Source organism: Macaca fascicularis, chromosome 11, assembly GCF_037993035.2.
Source record: "Macaca fascicularis isolate 582-1 chromosome 11, T2T-MFA8v1.1".
Lineage (NCBI taxonomy): Eukaryota > Metazoa > Chordata > Mammalia > Primates > Cercopithecidae > Macaca > Macaca fascicularis.
In genome coordinates, this window is record NC_088385.1 from 46,791,929 (window position 1) to 46,808,407 (window position 16,479).

A 16,479-nucleotide genomic window follows, 5' to 3' on the forward strand; every position below is an offset into this window, starting at 1 on the left:
TACAGCTAGCCAACATGAGCAAATATTACAGTGGCAGTCATACTTGCTTGAATGGCTTTTATTCTTTCATTGTAGACTCCAAATTGAATGACTTTAAAATGAATTTAGAAGATTAAATTCACAGATAAGGAAGAGAAAATATACATGATATGACGTTAATTTGATATAATTTGTGGATTTATGAAATGCTTGTTTTATTTAGGAGTGGATAACTCATCTTAAGGCATGAAGATGAGAAAGGAAAACTATGCTACTACCATTATATAGGCTACCTAAAAGGGATAAAAACTGGATTAAGGAAAGCCTAAAAATGATTTTTTAAAATGTCGAGGTTACGTTGTTTTCTTAGGTTTAAGGAAAAAAGGACAGTTGTTCTTTTCTTCTTCTGAAGTCTGTTAGTTTCTCTTTTCCACTCAAGTGAATGTCATGGAAAGCAAATATCAACAGGAATGTGAGCAGGCCCAATTTGAAAGCAAACACAAGAGGGTTTTGTGTCTTTCCCTCCAGGCTCGCGCTTCTTCTTCCCCTGTAATTCTCGTTGGCACACATTTGGATGTTTCTGATGAGAGGCAGCGCAAAGCCTGCATAGGTAAAATCACCAAGGAACTCCTGAATAAGCGAGGGTTCCCTGCTATACGAGATTACCACTTTGTGAATGCCACCGAGGAATCTGATGCTTTGGCAAAACTTCGGAAAACCATCATATACGAGAGCCTTAATTTCAAGGTAACATGGTAGGCTGGTAGAGAAATGTAATTTATTAATTCTCATGTTATGCAACTGTCTAGAAATGTCAGAAATTTTGAGAAGTGAGCAACTCACTTAAAATTGTGGGGTTTCTTTCCCCGTTGCTGTTAGCATTGTTAAAGTCTTTTCCATTTTAAAATTATTTATACCAGACTTCATTTCTAATTCATAGAAATGGGAATAAAAAATAATTAGAGGACTCTGAGAGAAACTAAGAGAACATTTCTGGGATACTGAGAAAATGTTTCTGAGAGAGAATCTGAGAAAATGTTTTTGATGTCTTTTCTCATCCAACTTCTTGTAGTGGTGGTTCAGTCCAAGGGTAAAGGTGAATACTGAGGTCTTGGGATCATCTTTCTTCTATTATTCTTTGACTGTTATTTTTCCATTTGCTCCTTTCATTTGCAATTCCTATTTTATGGACATCTTGATCCTTTGTGCCACTCCTTCATGTATTTTGTCACGGTGATTCCCATTCCAATTTTTTTCCCCTCTGTATTGTGAGGCAGCTGTTTTATTTAGTCATGAAGACCACTGACTTGGTTTTCGGTAGTATCTCACTAATTACTTAGTTCATACAAAATGGACTTTTTATTTTAGGAATTATGTTTTAAATGTTTAAAATTCTCTTCTGGTAAGCCAAATCTTTATAAAGCATAAATAAATCAGTTATCAGAGACAACCCTCTTTTTTTAATACTTGCAGGAAAAAGAAATATTCACTGGGATCTACAGGGAGTGTGGTGTAAACTGTACTGAAAAATACCCTTGATAGTTCCATATGACAAATATAATGATGAATTTCACTTAGTCCCTCTTGGCTTAGCTCATTAGCACTAATGATCAAGATCCTGGCTGATAAATAGAGTCCTATTTCGCCTGGGCAGTACCAGCGTAATTATTAATAGTGTCCCACTATATTCTCAAAAGCATTCCAATTTGGATGATAAATTATATAGTCACCTTGGTTATAACTCCGCGTTGGCCAGTTAGCTTACATAATCCATTTATATAGATTATGTGTGCTTCTCTGCAAAACCTAATGAGCCATTTGTAAAAGTGATGGATTTTGCGGTGTCCGGGGAGAGAATTTGTATGTTCGTGTCCTTCAGCACACATTTATTATAGTTATTAAAAGGTTTTATTGATGATAGACAGTAATGTCATGTAAAAATGACATTATTTATTTGTAGATTTTCCTATTCTCTTGTTGGACATGTAATTAGAAAGTAATATGACTTAAAGAAAAACAAATACACAAAATTTATTCATCCAGTTAATCTCTTAATCGAGGTTTTTTTTTTTTTTTTCTGAGACTATACCCATACTTCAAAAACTTTGTTGTTACTGAGAATATTTTGATAATTTCCCTTTTCGTCATTGCTGTCAGATAATGTATCATATCTTTAAAAAGACTTGTTGGAGGACGAGTTTGTTTTGAAAAGGCCTGAATTTAGTTGATGCAAAGTCACAGATAAGATGGCTCATTAAGCTGTATTAATACTGCTTTTGTCTAATAGATATCATTACCAATAAATCAGACCAGATTTCCTTTTGGCACTTGTAAATCAACTTTGAAGACAACTTTTTACAAGGAAGTAAAACAAATGCTTTGAGAAATACCAGTATTAGTGAAAGAAAAGTATATATTGCTAATGGATGCAGCATTCTGGCATAATGGTTTGAAAACTCATTTGATTGCTTTGTAGAAGAGTGACTCTTTCGGAGGACCCAGGGCCTGTGGGCCTGCCAGAACTTGAAAATTCTTTCTTCCCTGAGGTGCTTCAACCTGAATTCAAAGAGCAGCTTTTAATCTATTAGAGATCTTTTTTTGTCCTCTCATTTATTTTTCATCTTTCCCTTTGATCTTAGCTCTTCTCTAATCTTTTTCTGTCTCAACCTTATTAACATGTGTCTGTGCAGACACTTTAAGTTTTATTTTTTTGACTCAGCCTGTCAGTGAACTGATTATCATGCTGAAAGGAGAAGCAGGACAATACAGAGTTGAATGCCGACAATACTCCTTTTAATCTTGTTCAGCCCATTAGCAGAGCAGGCATCCCTTTAGGCTTTGAGACCTAGTCCCCTAAAACTCATCCCGTTTCTACTTGATTTGCTTTCTTTGAGAACTCTTGTTTACTTTTATATGGAGGTTTCCCTCCTTGGATTAAAACATAAACCTCAATCTGAAGTTCCATTTCATCTTAATTTATGAACAACTCTGAGAGGGAACATGAAAAGTGGAGATTAGTGAAATTATCTCCAATTCTCTGGGTCAAAAGATACACGAAAACAGTCTCTTGAGTAACCATTTACAGGTAAATACAGAAGTAATGGTTATGGTTGTCTCCTTAAGGTTTTAGTCACAAATGAAAAAGACCAAGTTAATTTTTTGTCTCTGTGTGCTGAATTTCTGTTTGTAGTAAGTGTAAGAATTTAAGCAGAAATGCTGTTTCTTATTTTCAGGTGAAAAGAATATGTAATTTCCATAGGCCCAGAAATAGGGAGAGTTTGCCATCTGGTGGTTCTTAAAGGCATTGCGGATGTTATTAAGAGTTGCTTTTCTATTTAAAATTATATTTTAAAAAATGTTTGGAAGATACTTTTATTATAGAAACTATCCTCTTAAGCCCATTCTTTAAAAAATCTTCTTTTATGCATTTCTCATTTTGTAGACAGTGATTAGATTCTAAAAGCAACAGAACAATGATCATCCTCTCCTAGCAGAATCACTGGTGTTTAGATGATTTCTCATTTTCCCAAATACTCCATGAACAACATAGCTTGAGTGGGATCTTATGTCTCCAGGTTTCACTGTTGATATATGCATCCCATCAATATAACATTTTACAAATAACAAGCACAAAATTTAATGTTTTACCTTGAATATTTAAAATATAATATCCAAAAGCTCTTGTAATTTGTACTGATATCTTATGCTAGCGTGTCTGTTTCACATTAAGTTTAATGTCTTAAGATATAAAAAATCTTTCTTATGGTTAGTGATTTATCTTGATTTTTGCCATGGAATTTCTGTGTAGCAAGATAAACATTTCCATACCATTTTATTTGATATTTCCTAATTTGCCTCTGGATCAACAGTTTTCCTATTTTAATTTCATTGTACTTATTCCTTACAATCTAAATAGCTTTTTATTATATTTTGATTTTATTTAAAAATGTACTTCTGAATAACATATCTGTTTCTGTAAAAACTGTTAGCACTGAATTTGCCAACCATTTGACACATACACGAATAAAATAGATTTTTACGGCTTGTCATTTGTAATTTCATAGATCCGAGATCAGCCTGTTGTTGGACAGCTGATTCCAGACTGCTATGTAGAACTTGAGAAAATCATTTTATCGGAGCGTAAAAATGTGCCAATTGAATTTCCTGTAATTGACCAGAAACGATTATTACAACTAGTGAGAGAAAATCAGTTGCAGTTAGATGAAAATGAGCTTCCTCACGCAGTTCACTTTCTAAATGAATCAGGTTTGTGTGTTTCTTTCCTTACTTTCAAAGCTCAGCTGTAATAACTTATAAAAGTGTTTCTGAATCTTGTATAGAATTTACATTCAAAGCTGAGAGAATATCCATACAGTTCTTTAATAGGGCACTGATTTTTTTCTTTTTGGAGGATCATCATGTGTGTGGATGATAAATCATGTATCATGTTGTAAGAAAACAAATTTAGAAATCACCTAGGAGTAAAGTAGTGGAAAGATTCCCTGAGTGGGAGTTAAAATATTTGGGTTCTAGAACTTACTTGTACTATTCAGGAGCTGTGGAACCCCAAGCACAACCATATCCTTCCATAATGTCAAATGAGTTTAGTGCATGTGAAACTTATTTTTATATTGCAAAGGGGAATTATTGTTGGAATGGTCTAACTGGGACGCTTTGAGAATCAATGGCTCCCTGAGATGATGCAGCTGCTGAGTGGAAGATCTAGCTCTCTTTCATCAAATATTGGTCTCAAAGATGAAAATTCTCAAACCAACTTCAGTGCTAATTGTGTACTTGATCATATTACTTTGCCAGAAATGTGTGAGTTGTTTGATAGTACTAGAGTAAGTGACTGGGAAGCTGCTTTTGATCCCTAGATTCTGTTGTGTGAAAAATAGCTTCCTGTGGTTTATGATCTGTTCCTTTTCCCCATTGTTCTTAAGGTATGCTGAAATATGCTGTGTTTCTTATCTGTATTTGAAAATAAAACATGTCTTTGTAGTGTTTATTCAGCAAGCAAAACAGAAAATTATGAATTTCTATGTATGCATGAAATATGCTTTGTAATGCATGTCAGTGTCTCAAATATGTTTATATATGATTGTTTTATGTAGTTTAAAAATACTCCATTATAATATTGGGACTTTAGACCATAGGATGCACAGCTTCTAGTCCCAGCTCTGCCACTAGGTATGCTGAAATTTCTTTACCTGTAAAATGAGGAAGTTGGACTAGATTCTTTCTAAAGCCCCTTGATAGTTGTTCTACATTCCATGTTTCACTGTTTGATGAATTTTTACTACAGGAGTCCTTCTTCATTTTCAAGACCCAGCACTGCAGTTAAGTGACTTGTATTTTGTGGAACCCAAGTGGCTTTGTAAAATCATGGCACAGGTTGGTGTCTTTTATTTTTGTGGCACGGGGTTATGGTCAAAGCATAGAACAGATGGCGCCCAGAGCATTGAGCATTTTAGAGTTTGGGTTTAGTTAAGGCAGAAACTTTTGTGAATTTAGAAGACTGTGGAACATTTCACATAGAAGACTACTTGAAGAACTTCATGGAAGAAGGAAAGATGTCTTGAGTTCACTTCCATGACTTGGTTTTCCAGCCACATACAGATGTTTGTAACACTCTGTCCCATGCTGCTTTACTAGATCCTGATGATGTCATCGATTTGGTTACTGAATTAGTCAATTGAACGAAGGCTTTGTGGAAATCCTTGGGGTAAACACATAGAAGAAAATTGGGTTGCTGAGCCTGTGAAACCTCTATCTAGATAACATGGAGGGGAGTTTTGACTTAAGTGAAATGATCTGAACTTTAAATGCTTATGATTTTGAAAACTTTGGATGGCGTTGGTTATAGCTGTTTTTTTCTTATATTTCACATGGAAAATGTTTTTTTCTCCGAATGGTAATCCATTACCAGTGAGTTTAATTAGTTACAATAAACCATCTCTGTAGCTTTGACATAAAAGACCATTTGAGCAAAGCATACTACCTCAGGGCTTTTCAACCCCAGCATGATGACATTTTGGGTCAGATAATTCTTTGTTGCACATTGTAGCATGTTGGCAGCATTTTTGGCCTTTATATTCTAGATGTAAGTAATATCCTTTAGCTGTGACAAGCAAAAATGTATCCAGACATTGCTAAATATTGCTTGGAGAATGTGAAAATGACCCTAGTTGAGAAACATTAAGCTTCTGATTTGTTGATGAGTAAAATTTATAGTTTTGCATGTGGCTGCCCGAGTCCCTAAAATTATTATATATTTTTATATTAGAGATATCTCTTCCAATTAAACCATAAAGGTAATTAAATTCACTCAGACAGTCTTGAATAATTGTTCCTAAATTCCATCTAAGGAAAAAAAGGAAGGTATTGTGAAGAGAGAACTTAGTCGAGGCTAAATCCAGTACCATGGAACTCGAGAGCATATTGAAACATTGCAGTCAGTGATTATTTGCAGTATGCTAGTTATTGCTATTTTGGGAGGTATTTTTAAATTAGACTTTCAACCTTCTACACATATTGTCATGGATCGTGTGATTTTACTCAATTATTAAACGATAATGGAGACAGTAATGTGACCCACTGCACTTACTTGAGGTAATTGATTATTAGTTCTGTGAAATTTCTTAATGCATTAAGCCTTTGTTTACTTATTTTTTAAATAAGGAAAATAACAGTTGTCCTCTATATTGCCTCCCTAGTTCAGTGTAAGTGAGGGGTAAATGTTAGCTAATTTTATATTGGATCTACTTGGCAATTTAAAGAATGTTAATTAGGAAATTTTAAAAAATTCAGAACTATAAAGAGGTACTCACGTAGTTTTGGAAAGTGTGTCATTTATGGGCACAAATAAAAAAGATGTGTAGGTAGCTGCATCCTGTACAGCAAAGGAAGTTTTAAATATATCCAGCAATTTTGTTGTCCTAGTTGGCGCATGGTAGCTATCAGGAGGTAACTCAACTCCATATAGTCAAGGAAACGCTATAGTTGCTCCCTAAAGTGATGTGTTTCCATGTCACTATGGAACACTTGAAACCGCACACATATGAACATTAGGGTGGGCATATCTTGTACAGTAGAATAAGGAAGAGGTTTGCATCAGAATCCCCCTTTTAAAAAAATGCAGATTTTCACTATGACTGCAATAAAATTCCTAAAGATTTTGTGGAGTAATTAAGTTGAAAATCCATGAAAGTTCTTCTCATTAACATAGTTATAAATATGATAACGTAAGTAAAAATTAAGTTAATTTGAGCCACTCAAAGTTACTTTGAAAGACAGATTTAAAATGTCAATAAAATGATAATTTAAATTTCTTGTTAACCTAAAAAAGAAGTACCATCATTTTTATTTATGCCAATAAATTGAAATATAATGTCATTTTCTCACTAAGGTTTAAAGGAAATGAAAGCTCTAAATAATCAAGTGAAACCAAGAGCAACTTGTCTGACAGCTATTAGCAAAAATAAATAAGAGTATTCACCTTCATGAATCAAGGCAAGGGCACGAATAATTTCATGGTGCAGAAGCTCTAATGAGCCCACCCACTCTATGTGCCCCGAGCTGTAAGGTCACTAAACTAATTTTAAAAAGGTACCATTAAGGCAGGTAGAAGCTTACAAGACTCATTTAACTGTATGATAAAAGAGATATGAAAGGGACCTATTGAATTAATCAGGTGGAACATTAAAAAGCTTATATGGTAATTTAACCTTGATAAAAATACATGGGAGAAATACAAAGGAATTTGGAAAATTCTCTTTCCTTGAATAAGGCATCAGTTAGCTATTCAGGTTATTAGGTTGAAGGAATGTTAGGAGCTCTTTTAAAGGTGATAAAGTCAAGATAATGTTGCAGATTTTATTCTTACGTAACAAACCCCCTCAAAACTTGGAGGCTTAAAATGTGAACAATTTATCATTTCTCATTGTTCTGTGGCTTGACTGGGCTCAGCTGCGTGGTTCTGCTCCACATGGTATTGGCAAGGGTCATTCACTTGGCTTCATTCAGTAAACTGAGCTGGAAAGTGCAAGAAAGGTACGTGCACGTTTTTGGAGTATTGGTGCTTCTCCATGTGGCCTATCGTATGGCTAGGTTGGGCTTCCTCGTGGCGTGGTGATTACAGAGTAATTGGACATCTTTCATGGTGGCTGGTTACCAAGAGAAATGAAGCAGAATTTTTCTGTCCTCTTAAAGGCTAGGCCGAGGACTGGTGAAAGTATTAATTCTGCTACATTCTAGTAACCAGAGTAACCACAAACCTACCTCAGAATAAAGGGGAAGGGAAATAGACTCCATATGAATAGCACCTGTGTATAGCGATAGAAATGATGTGTCCATCTTTGGAAACTTCTGCTGCAAGTAGTGGTAGCATGCTATAGATCCACTAGGAAAATCAAGCACAAACTCTTTAAAAAATAAATGTATCTTAGTAAAATAAATTAGAATAACTAGATAATAATGGCTAACACACATGAGGTTAATACGTGCTTTTCAAAGATTATCTCATGTAATTCTCACAGCAACACTTCCAAATGGTATTTTATTAACCCCTGTGATACAGATGAAGAAACTGATTGACAGAGAGGTTGAATAATTTACCCAATGGTACACATTCAGGAAGAGGTAGAGTTAGAATTTCAAACCAAGTCGTTTGACTCCAGGGCCTATGAGTTACGTTCATAGGGCTAATATTCAAATGAGAGAAAAGAAGTAATAAATAAACATATAATATGTTGAGTGGGTGCTACGAAGAAAATATGAAGTGTAGTTGGAGATGAGTTGTCAAAAAAAGGTCTTAGCACTTAAAAAACACTGAAAGAGCAAACAATTCTCTTTACCACCTGAATTGTAACAGCAATCTGGAATTGCTATAAAGTACACAACATGGGAGAAGTCTTAAACAACAGTTTTTATTATTTATAGGCCCATTGCACGCTGTCATTAAATACCAATATGTACAATCAATCATGCATTCATTGATTTAATAAATACTGTGCAAACAAAATAGAAATACAGAGATGGGTAAGACAAGTCCTTGGGCCTAAGGACTTTATAACCTGGTATTTCACCCAACTACATGATAGCATAAATAATGTTTGCTTCTGTTTAAGTATTCCTTGAACATTATAGATCTACCAAAGAAAATTAAATACAAACCTCTTTTTAAAGTGAATTTGAAAAGCAAAATAAATTGGAATATATAGATAAATATGCTAAAATTTGTCATATGTACTTTGTGGGCTTTGCATGTGTTATTTCATTCTCAGGGCAATCTAAGACGATTACTTTTACTGTCTCATTTTACAGAGAAGAAAGCTGTGCATTAAAGAAATCAAATACCTTTCCCAGGGTCACACAGCTAGTAGCAGAGCCTGGATTTGAATCTGGGTTCTGATTTTTAACTGCCATGACAATGATCAAAGCTCAAAGTATGATCTCTGTGTTAGAATTATCAGGGTTGCTCGCTAAAAAAGCCGATTCTCAAACCTCATCCCAGACCTACTGACCCAGACACTGCAAGTAGAATCCATCAAAATGCAGTAGTTACTTTGAGAATCATGAAACTCTACTACACCGTCTGTCTTCCTATTCATGGAAACCCTCTCCTAGTATATAAATGTGAAGAATATTTCTATTTCAAACCTGTATTGATAATTCTCTGGAAGATCATTTTCCTGGGAATATATTATTGATGAGACTGCAAAACAGAAGTAAGGTATTGGATTGATTTTTTCACTGAAGCTAGGGAAATATTGATGTTCATTGGTTCCAGAGAAGTTCAATGATTTCCAATCTGAATTAACTCCTTTAACAATTTTTTTTTTTTTTTTTTTTTTTTTTTTTTTTTTTTTTTTTTGAGAGTGAATGTCCCTCTGGGCTTCTAGGCCACATAGTTGCTTAGAGAAATTAGGTACTTTGTTGCACTTGAAAACATTAAAATCTTTCTGACTACTTTCACTGAGCAAAGAGACCTAAAATGCTTTAAATTTGCAACCTTTCAGAAAATAAATTCTAGTGATTATTTATGACTCAATCTTTCAGATTTTGACAGTGAAAGTGGAAGGTTGTCCAAAACACCCTAAGGGAATTATTTCACGTAGAGATGTGGAAAAATTTCTTTCGAAGAAAAGGAGATTTCCAAAGAACTACATGTCACAGTATTTTAAGCTCCTAGAAAAATTCCAGATTGCTTTGCCAATAGGAGAAGAATATTTGCTGGTTCCAAGCAGGTAAAAAAAACCTTAAAAAATAATTACTACATGGAAATTCACTATCTATTCTTTTAATTGTCAAAGTAACTGTAGTCTATAATAGATGTATTAAATAAATAAATAAATATATTTTGCTTCCAGTGTAAACTTCCTGCTGACATATTTATTTTGGAATGAAACATTGCATCTGACACTTTAAAGATATAGTAAAACTTATTTTATATATATAGTTACTAGTTGACTTATCACTGTTTAAATTATTTAAGAAAGGTAAATATTAGAGATAAGTGTGTGTGTGTGTATGTGTGGGTGTGTGCGTCCCTGTTTATGTACGTGTGTGTTCTTAAACAACACTGAGAGAGTTTATTAAGCAAGTTCTGAGAAGATAGTGAGTTTTCAACAGAATTTTAAAAGCATTTATGGCATCATAGTGGATGCCTAAGTTTTAGCCTATACTTTGGCTGTCCTACTGCTTTATAAGCAAGTGGGAAATGTTATAAAGTAATATGATGTTGAAATGTGCAAATTACATTGATGGATGCAGCCAATTGTAAAAATAAATATACACTTTTTTTCTAGGACATGTATTTTTCAGGATTTATGTAAGATTACATTTGTCTATTCATAACTAATTATAATAATTTATGTATTAGTGCACAGGGATTACCAAAAATATTTCATGCATCTATATCTGAGCATGCATTTGAATTGATTAATGACCTCTGAATTTTTGGGGTAGGAAAAACATGTGAAACAATGTTACAAAAAGACTACAGTTGCTTGGAGTGGTTACCTTCATTGATTTTAAGCAGTAAAATCATTTGCTCAACATTTTTGGGTATGCTGTGAGGCTGTATAACCATAGTGTCCTTTTGCCTTTAGTTTGTCTGACCACAGGCCTGTGATAGAGCTTCCCCATTGTGAGAACTCTGAAATTATCATCCGACTATATGAAATGCCTTATTTTCCAATGGGATTTTGGTCGAGGTTAATCAATCGATTACTTGAGATTTCACCTTACATGCTTTCAGGGAGAGGTGAGTGTTTAATGAAGACTTAATATTTAGAGAAATTAGGGAGATGGCATATGAAAAGTAATATGCCATTTTCTCAGAGTTTACTTGTTTGGAAGGCAGCTGAAGAATTAGAAAATAAGCTCATAAAACCTTGGAGTAGGCAACGTAAAGATACACAAGCACATATAACCTCATCCAATTTGTCAGGAAGAAAACTCCTTAGGTGCTCACTCAGCTCTTGGCCGTGATTACATTGTAGGGAGTGTGATTATCTCTTTTCTGTTGCACAGCCACTAAGCCATTTACAAAGAAAAGAGCAAATCCGGTGTTTATAATGCTAACTCTTTCTTCTAAAATAAATAGAGACATTTTGGTACTGCAAAGGGAAAATACCATTTTGGGGATTAAAATTAGCTTTACACAGGTGTTACAGGTTTCCAAAATAAACCTTATCTTGATTGGAATTAATCAACATATAGGTAGTTACATTGCATTAAAAAGTTCAGAAAGTTTTGGGTTTAGCACAATCAATTTCTTTTTGAAAATTATGAGGATTGATTTGTGATTCTCTTTCGTCATCGGTTGAGCCTATTAAACTGCTTAACAGCATCAACCTGAAATGGATCTTAATCTACAGGGGATTTAACTGGTTTTATTGTAAAGTTATGGATAAAATATTTAATAGATATGGATGAGGACTCATATCGTTAACAACCCAATACTTTCTTTCAAAATGAGTAGATCTGTATTACAATCACTTGTGGTGTGTGCAGTAGATTTTTTCCCTTTAATTTAGGAAGCAGTTAACAAACAGCTCCATTTGGATCCATTTAAATTTCTTTTAGAACGAGCACTTCGCCCAAACAGAATGTATTGGCGACAAGGCATCTACTTAAATTGGTCTCCTGAAGCTTATTGTCTGGTAGGATCTGAAGTCTTAGACAATCACCCAGAGAGTTTCTTAAAAATTACAGTTCCTTCTGGTAGAAAAGGTAAGGAAATCAATTTAAATGCTTCAATTGTAACACTAAAGAAATCTAAACTTAAAAACATATATGTATATAAACAAAAAACCTTTACTTTAAAGCTTTGTGACAGTATGAGGTTTAGACAAGACGTTGAGCTCTGTTTTCAATCATGTAGGCTGTATTCTTTTGGGCCAAGTTGTGGACCACATTGATTCTCTCATGGAGGAATGGTTTCCTGGGTTGCTGGAGATTGATATTTGTGGTGAAGGAGAAACTCTGTTGAAGAAATGGGCATTATATAGTTTTAATGATGGTGAAGAGCATCAAAAAATCTTACTTGATGACTTGATGAAGAAAGCAGAGGAAGGTATGTTTTGAAACAACTTACAAATGCGTTTATGTGATCCTTCAATACTTACAAAATGACTTTTATTAAATGTAAATATTCTTATTCATAACGGATGAGTTGAAAAATAGTATATTCAATTATAGGGACTGTTCAGAAAACTGGATTATATTTATTATCAATAAAATCTTGTATTCTAGATTCAGAAAATGTTTTTGAGGGTTTGAATGCTGGCTCATTGAACAACATATCCTCATCTGTGAAACAGGAATACCAACCACATCTATCTCATAGAATTGTTATAAAGATTCAAATGGACAATACATGGATGTAATTTACTAACAGGTCTGCCATATAATAACAGCTTCAGCTTCATGAATGTGGCAAAAGCAGAGAATAAATAACTTTCTAGTCAGATGTCTGGTAGTCTGCAGCAGTTCAGAATTCTACAAGTGAACGTAGGAATAAATTTTTGAAATTCCAAGTAGATAGATATTAAGTGAATCTTTAAAATGTTCTCAAATTTTCTAGAGAAATCTAGGATTGGTTAGAAAGGGAGGGGTTAGAAATTATAGAAAATATTCCATTATTTTTTCATATCAAAACCACAGATTTATGTATCTCCTTAAATGTTGTTTTTATTTAAAAAATGTTTTATTACTTTTCAGGAGATCTCTTAGTAAATCCAGATCAACCAAGGCTCACCATTCCAATATCTCAGATTGCCCCTGACTTGATTTTGGCTGACCTGCCTAGAAATATTATGTTGAATAATGATGAGCTGGAATTTGAACAAGCTCCAGAGTTTCTCCTAGGTAATTCTTTTTGTTAATTTGAGAATAAAAATTAGGATGTATTTTTCTCCTTATAATTTAGAAAATAGATCTCATAATTATATTGTCATAGATTTTTACTGTCTTCATATATTTGTTATAATGTTTTTTATTTGGAATGATATATTTTAAAGGAATATCATGTTACACATCTGGAATTTGCTTTGCATATAATCATGTAGACTAGGATCAAGATGAGGATGAGATTATCGTGGAAGCACAAATATTTATGAAATATATCTTTGTATTTGCCTTAATTGCCAGGGATGTGGGAGGCAAATAAGAAGGTTTTCAGGTGAGTTAAGTGAAGCAGCCATATTTTATATTTAAAATGACAGAATAGGTAAAGGAAGCACACCTCAGTGTAGTCATAGCAGGGGTTTTATGACTGAGTGTGACAATGCTGAATTCTCATAGAAATATTCATAAAAAGCCTTGAAATTAAGAAGTCAGCAGTGTCACATGGTGATATACTCAAACTCTTTTTTTTTTTTTTTTTGGTATGCTGAACAATTTACATTTGTTGGTTCCATGAATTCAATCAGTTATTTTCAATAGAGGATGATGGAAATCATTGAATTCATGTAGCATGTTTAGGTGTTCATTGAGAAAAGGTGAAGTCATGGTAACCATGTTCCAATATTCTCGTTTGTATCTTGACTTCCTGGACCTGTCCTATCATTGTACATGGATTTTTAGGCCTAAAAGATGTTTTTAAAAAATGCTCATACACTTCAGAAGATGAAAAATGTATGCATTATAACTACTTTGGGAAAGAAGCAGTCAACATAAGATATGTCACTGTATGTCATTCAGTAGATTACATGTGTGGCTTCTCATGTCTCTCAGAATAAAAGCTAATGTCTTTACAAGGCCTGTGATGCCATGATCTATCTGACTCCTCGGTTGTTTGTTTGTTTGTTTTTAATATATTTTATACAAATTTATTTTTTTAATTGACAAGTAAAAATTGTATATATTTATGGTGTACAACATGATGTTTTGATATATGTATATGTTGTGGAATGGAGAAGTTTAGCTATTTAACATATACATTATCTCAAATACATATTTTTGTGGTGAGAAGTTTTAAAATCTACTCTAATAGCAATTTACAAGTATACAGTATGTTATTATTAACAGTAGGCTGATGTACTCAAGTTTTAAACATTCCAGAGAGTCATTGAGGCAACTACGAAATGCATTAGACTGATTTGATGTAAAGCATTTAAAGACAATTTTGACCTTACTTTGTTTAGTTTTTGTTGTTGTTTAGTTTAATTTTAATCAAATTACCCCAGAGATAATGCCTAAAGTCTGTCAGTCAGGACATAATATTCTTAGCAAAAAACTGCCCAAAATTTGGGACATGATATTTAAAGCTAAATAAACACCTTTATACTTTTCATATTGGCATTCATTGGGAAGTTTAGGATGAATTTAAATGCTTTGGAACTGAGGAAGTTAATGTATTAGTAATAGAGGATTAACACAAAATGCTGAATCGTCAATGCTGAATCCTACATTTTAATCAACCCCAAACTTCAAGGTATACAGGAAAGTACCAGACATAGTGCATCCTTCCTCTGAAGAAATCCCAAACTGTCAGACACAGATTCCTAAAATATTTCTTTGTCCTGCATTAAAATGTGTTTCAGATGAATGGACATGTTTTGAGTAGTGTATGTGGAAACGTCATTTACAAAGTCTGTTTAGTTGGCCGGGCGTAGTAGCTTACTCCTGTAATCCCAGCACTTTGGGAGACCAAGGCAGCTGGATCACGAAGTCAGGAGTTCAAGACCAACCTGACCAAGATGGTGAAACCTCGTCTCTACTAAAAATACAAAAAAAATTAGGCGGGTGTGGTGGCGGGTGCCTGTACTCTCAGCTACTTGGGAGGCTGAGGCAGATAATTGCTTGAACCTGGGAGGTGAAGGTTGCGGTGAGCCGAGATTGTGCCACTGCACTCCAGCCTAGGCGACAGAGTGAGACTCCGTCTCAAAAAACAAAAACAAAACAGAAACAAATAAACAAAGTCTGTTTAGTTACACAGATAAGAAAATGTTTGTGATTACTCTCCCTTCTCTAGACCTATGTCCCATAAATCCATAAATCCCATGTTCACTTACAGAAAGCAGTCTAGATAGGAGTTTCTCAGTCTTTGAGCTGTTGCCATTTTGGCTGGGATGACTGTTATCGAGGTGCATCGTAGGATGTTTGGCAGCATCTCTGGCCTCTACCCACTAGATGTCAGTAGTATCTCCCCTTCTTCCCTCAGGTGTGACAATCAAAATGTCTCCGGATGTTGCCAAAGATAAGGGGCGGGGTTGAGTATCCGTGATTTAACAAATTAGGTGTATCCTTCTAAAAACATTTTACAGGTAGAGACTCCAGCATCTTTATATTAGGGCAATCTGGAGAAGGTCTTGCCTCTCTCCGTTTTCCCTCTTCCCATTTTTATTGTAGGGCAGCAGTGCATTCAGGCTTTTTGAAAACTCTCTTTTTCCCAGATAGCAGTAACTATTATGCAGTGACTAATACGACCCACCTTAATAGATATGAATAGACTTGTTTTGTGAATATATTTTAAAATATAAATGTATGGGATTTTGTTCGTGCATCTAAGAAGCTACAAGGTACATTTCCTCTTGGTGGAGCTATTTATTTTTCTGGAGAGCCAAGACAGGTACTTCTACTTCTGTGGTGTAATTTGAGGGGTTAGGAAAATTTCCTTGCCTTCAATTTTCCTTCCAACCTGGATATCACAAATACACAATAGTAGTCCTCAACTTTATTTTTGTTCTCAGTCACCTGAAAGACATGACAATCCATACTCTATATTAATGCAGCAGTGATTCTCAAATAGAGAAGGGCTTTAAAAATTAGAAATCCCTACTCCATCTTGAAATTTTGATGTATCTCCCTAGAGTATGTTACTTCTCTATGCTCCATTACAATTTCTCTTTATTGTTGATAGCTGTCCAGATTGAGGGGAAGCAGAGCAAGATGCATCTATTATATGTTTCCATCTCTCCGACCCATTCTCTCCCTTTCCCCTCTACTTGCTTGCTTTCTCTTTTCCCTCTTCTGTTTACCCGATTCTATTTC

General features: G+C 34.4%; 1 protein-coding gene across 5 annotated transcripts in view; it reads left to right on the forward strand.

The window, feature by feature from the left end:
* LRRK2 (leucine rich repeat kinase 2) overlaps nucleotides 1-16,479 on the forward strand; it is a 146,025-nt gene that overhangs the window by 81,663 nt on the left and 47,883 nt on the right. For all 5 annotated transcript variants that reach the window (XR_012419730.1, XM_065524029.2, XM_065524030.2 and 2 more), the window contains 8 exons: nucleotides 508-726; nucleotides 4,044-4,245; nucleotides 5,285-5,373; nucleotides 10,039-10,226; nucleotides 11,091-11,245; nucleotides 12,070-12,216; nucleotides 12,368-12,559; nucleotides 13,207-13,353. Coding sequence is in view for 4 of the 5 variants with exons in the window: in XM_065524029.2 (XP_065380101.1) it covers nucleotides 508-726; nucleotides 4,044-4,245; nucleotides 5,285-5,373; nucleotides 10,039-10,226; nucleotides 11,091-11,245; nucleotides 12,070-12,216; nucleotides 12,368-12,559; nucleotides 13,207-13,353 (1,339 nt within the window). In the remaining variant the exon portion in view is untranslated. The remainder of the gene's footprint in view (nucleotides 1-507; nucleotides 727-4,043; nucleotides 4,246-5,284; nucleotides 5,374-10,038; nucleotides 10,227-11,090; nucleotides 11,246-12,069; nucleotides 12,217-12,367; nucleotides 12,560-13,206; nucleotides 13,354-16,479) is intronic.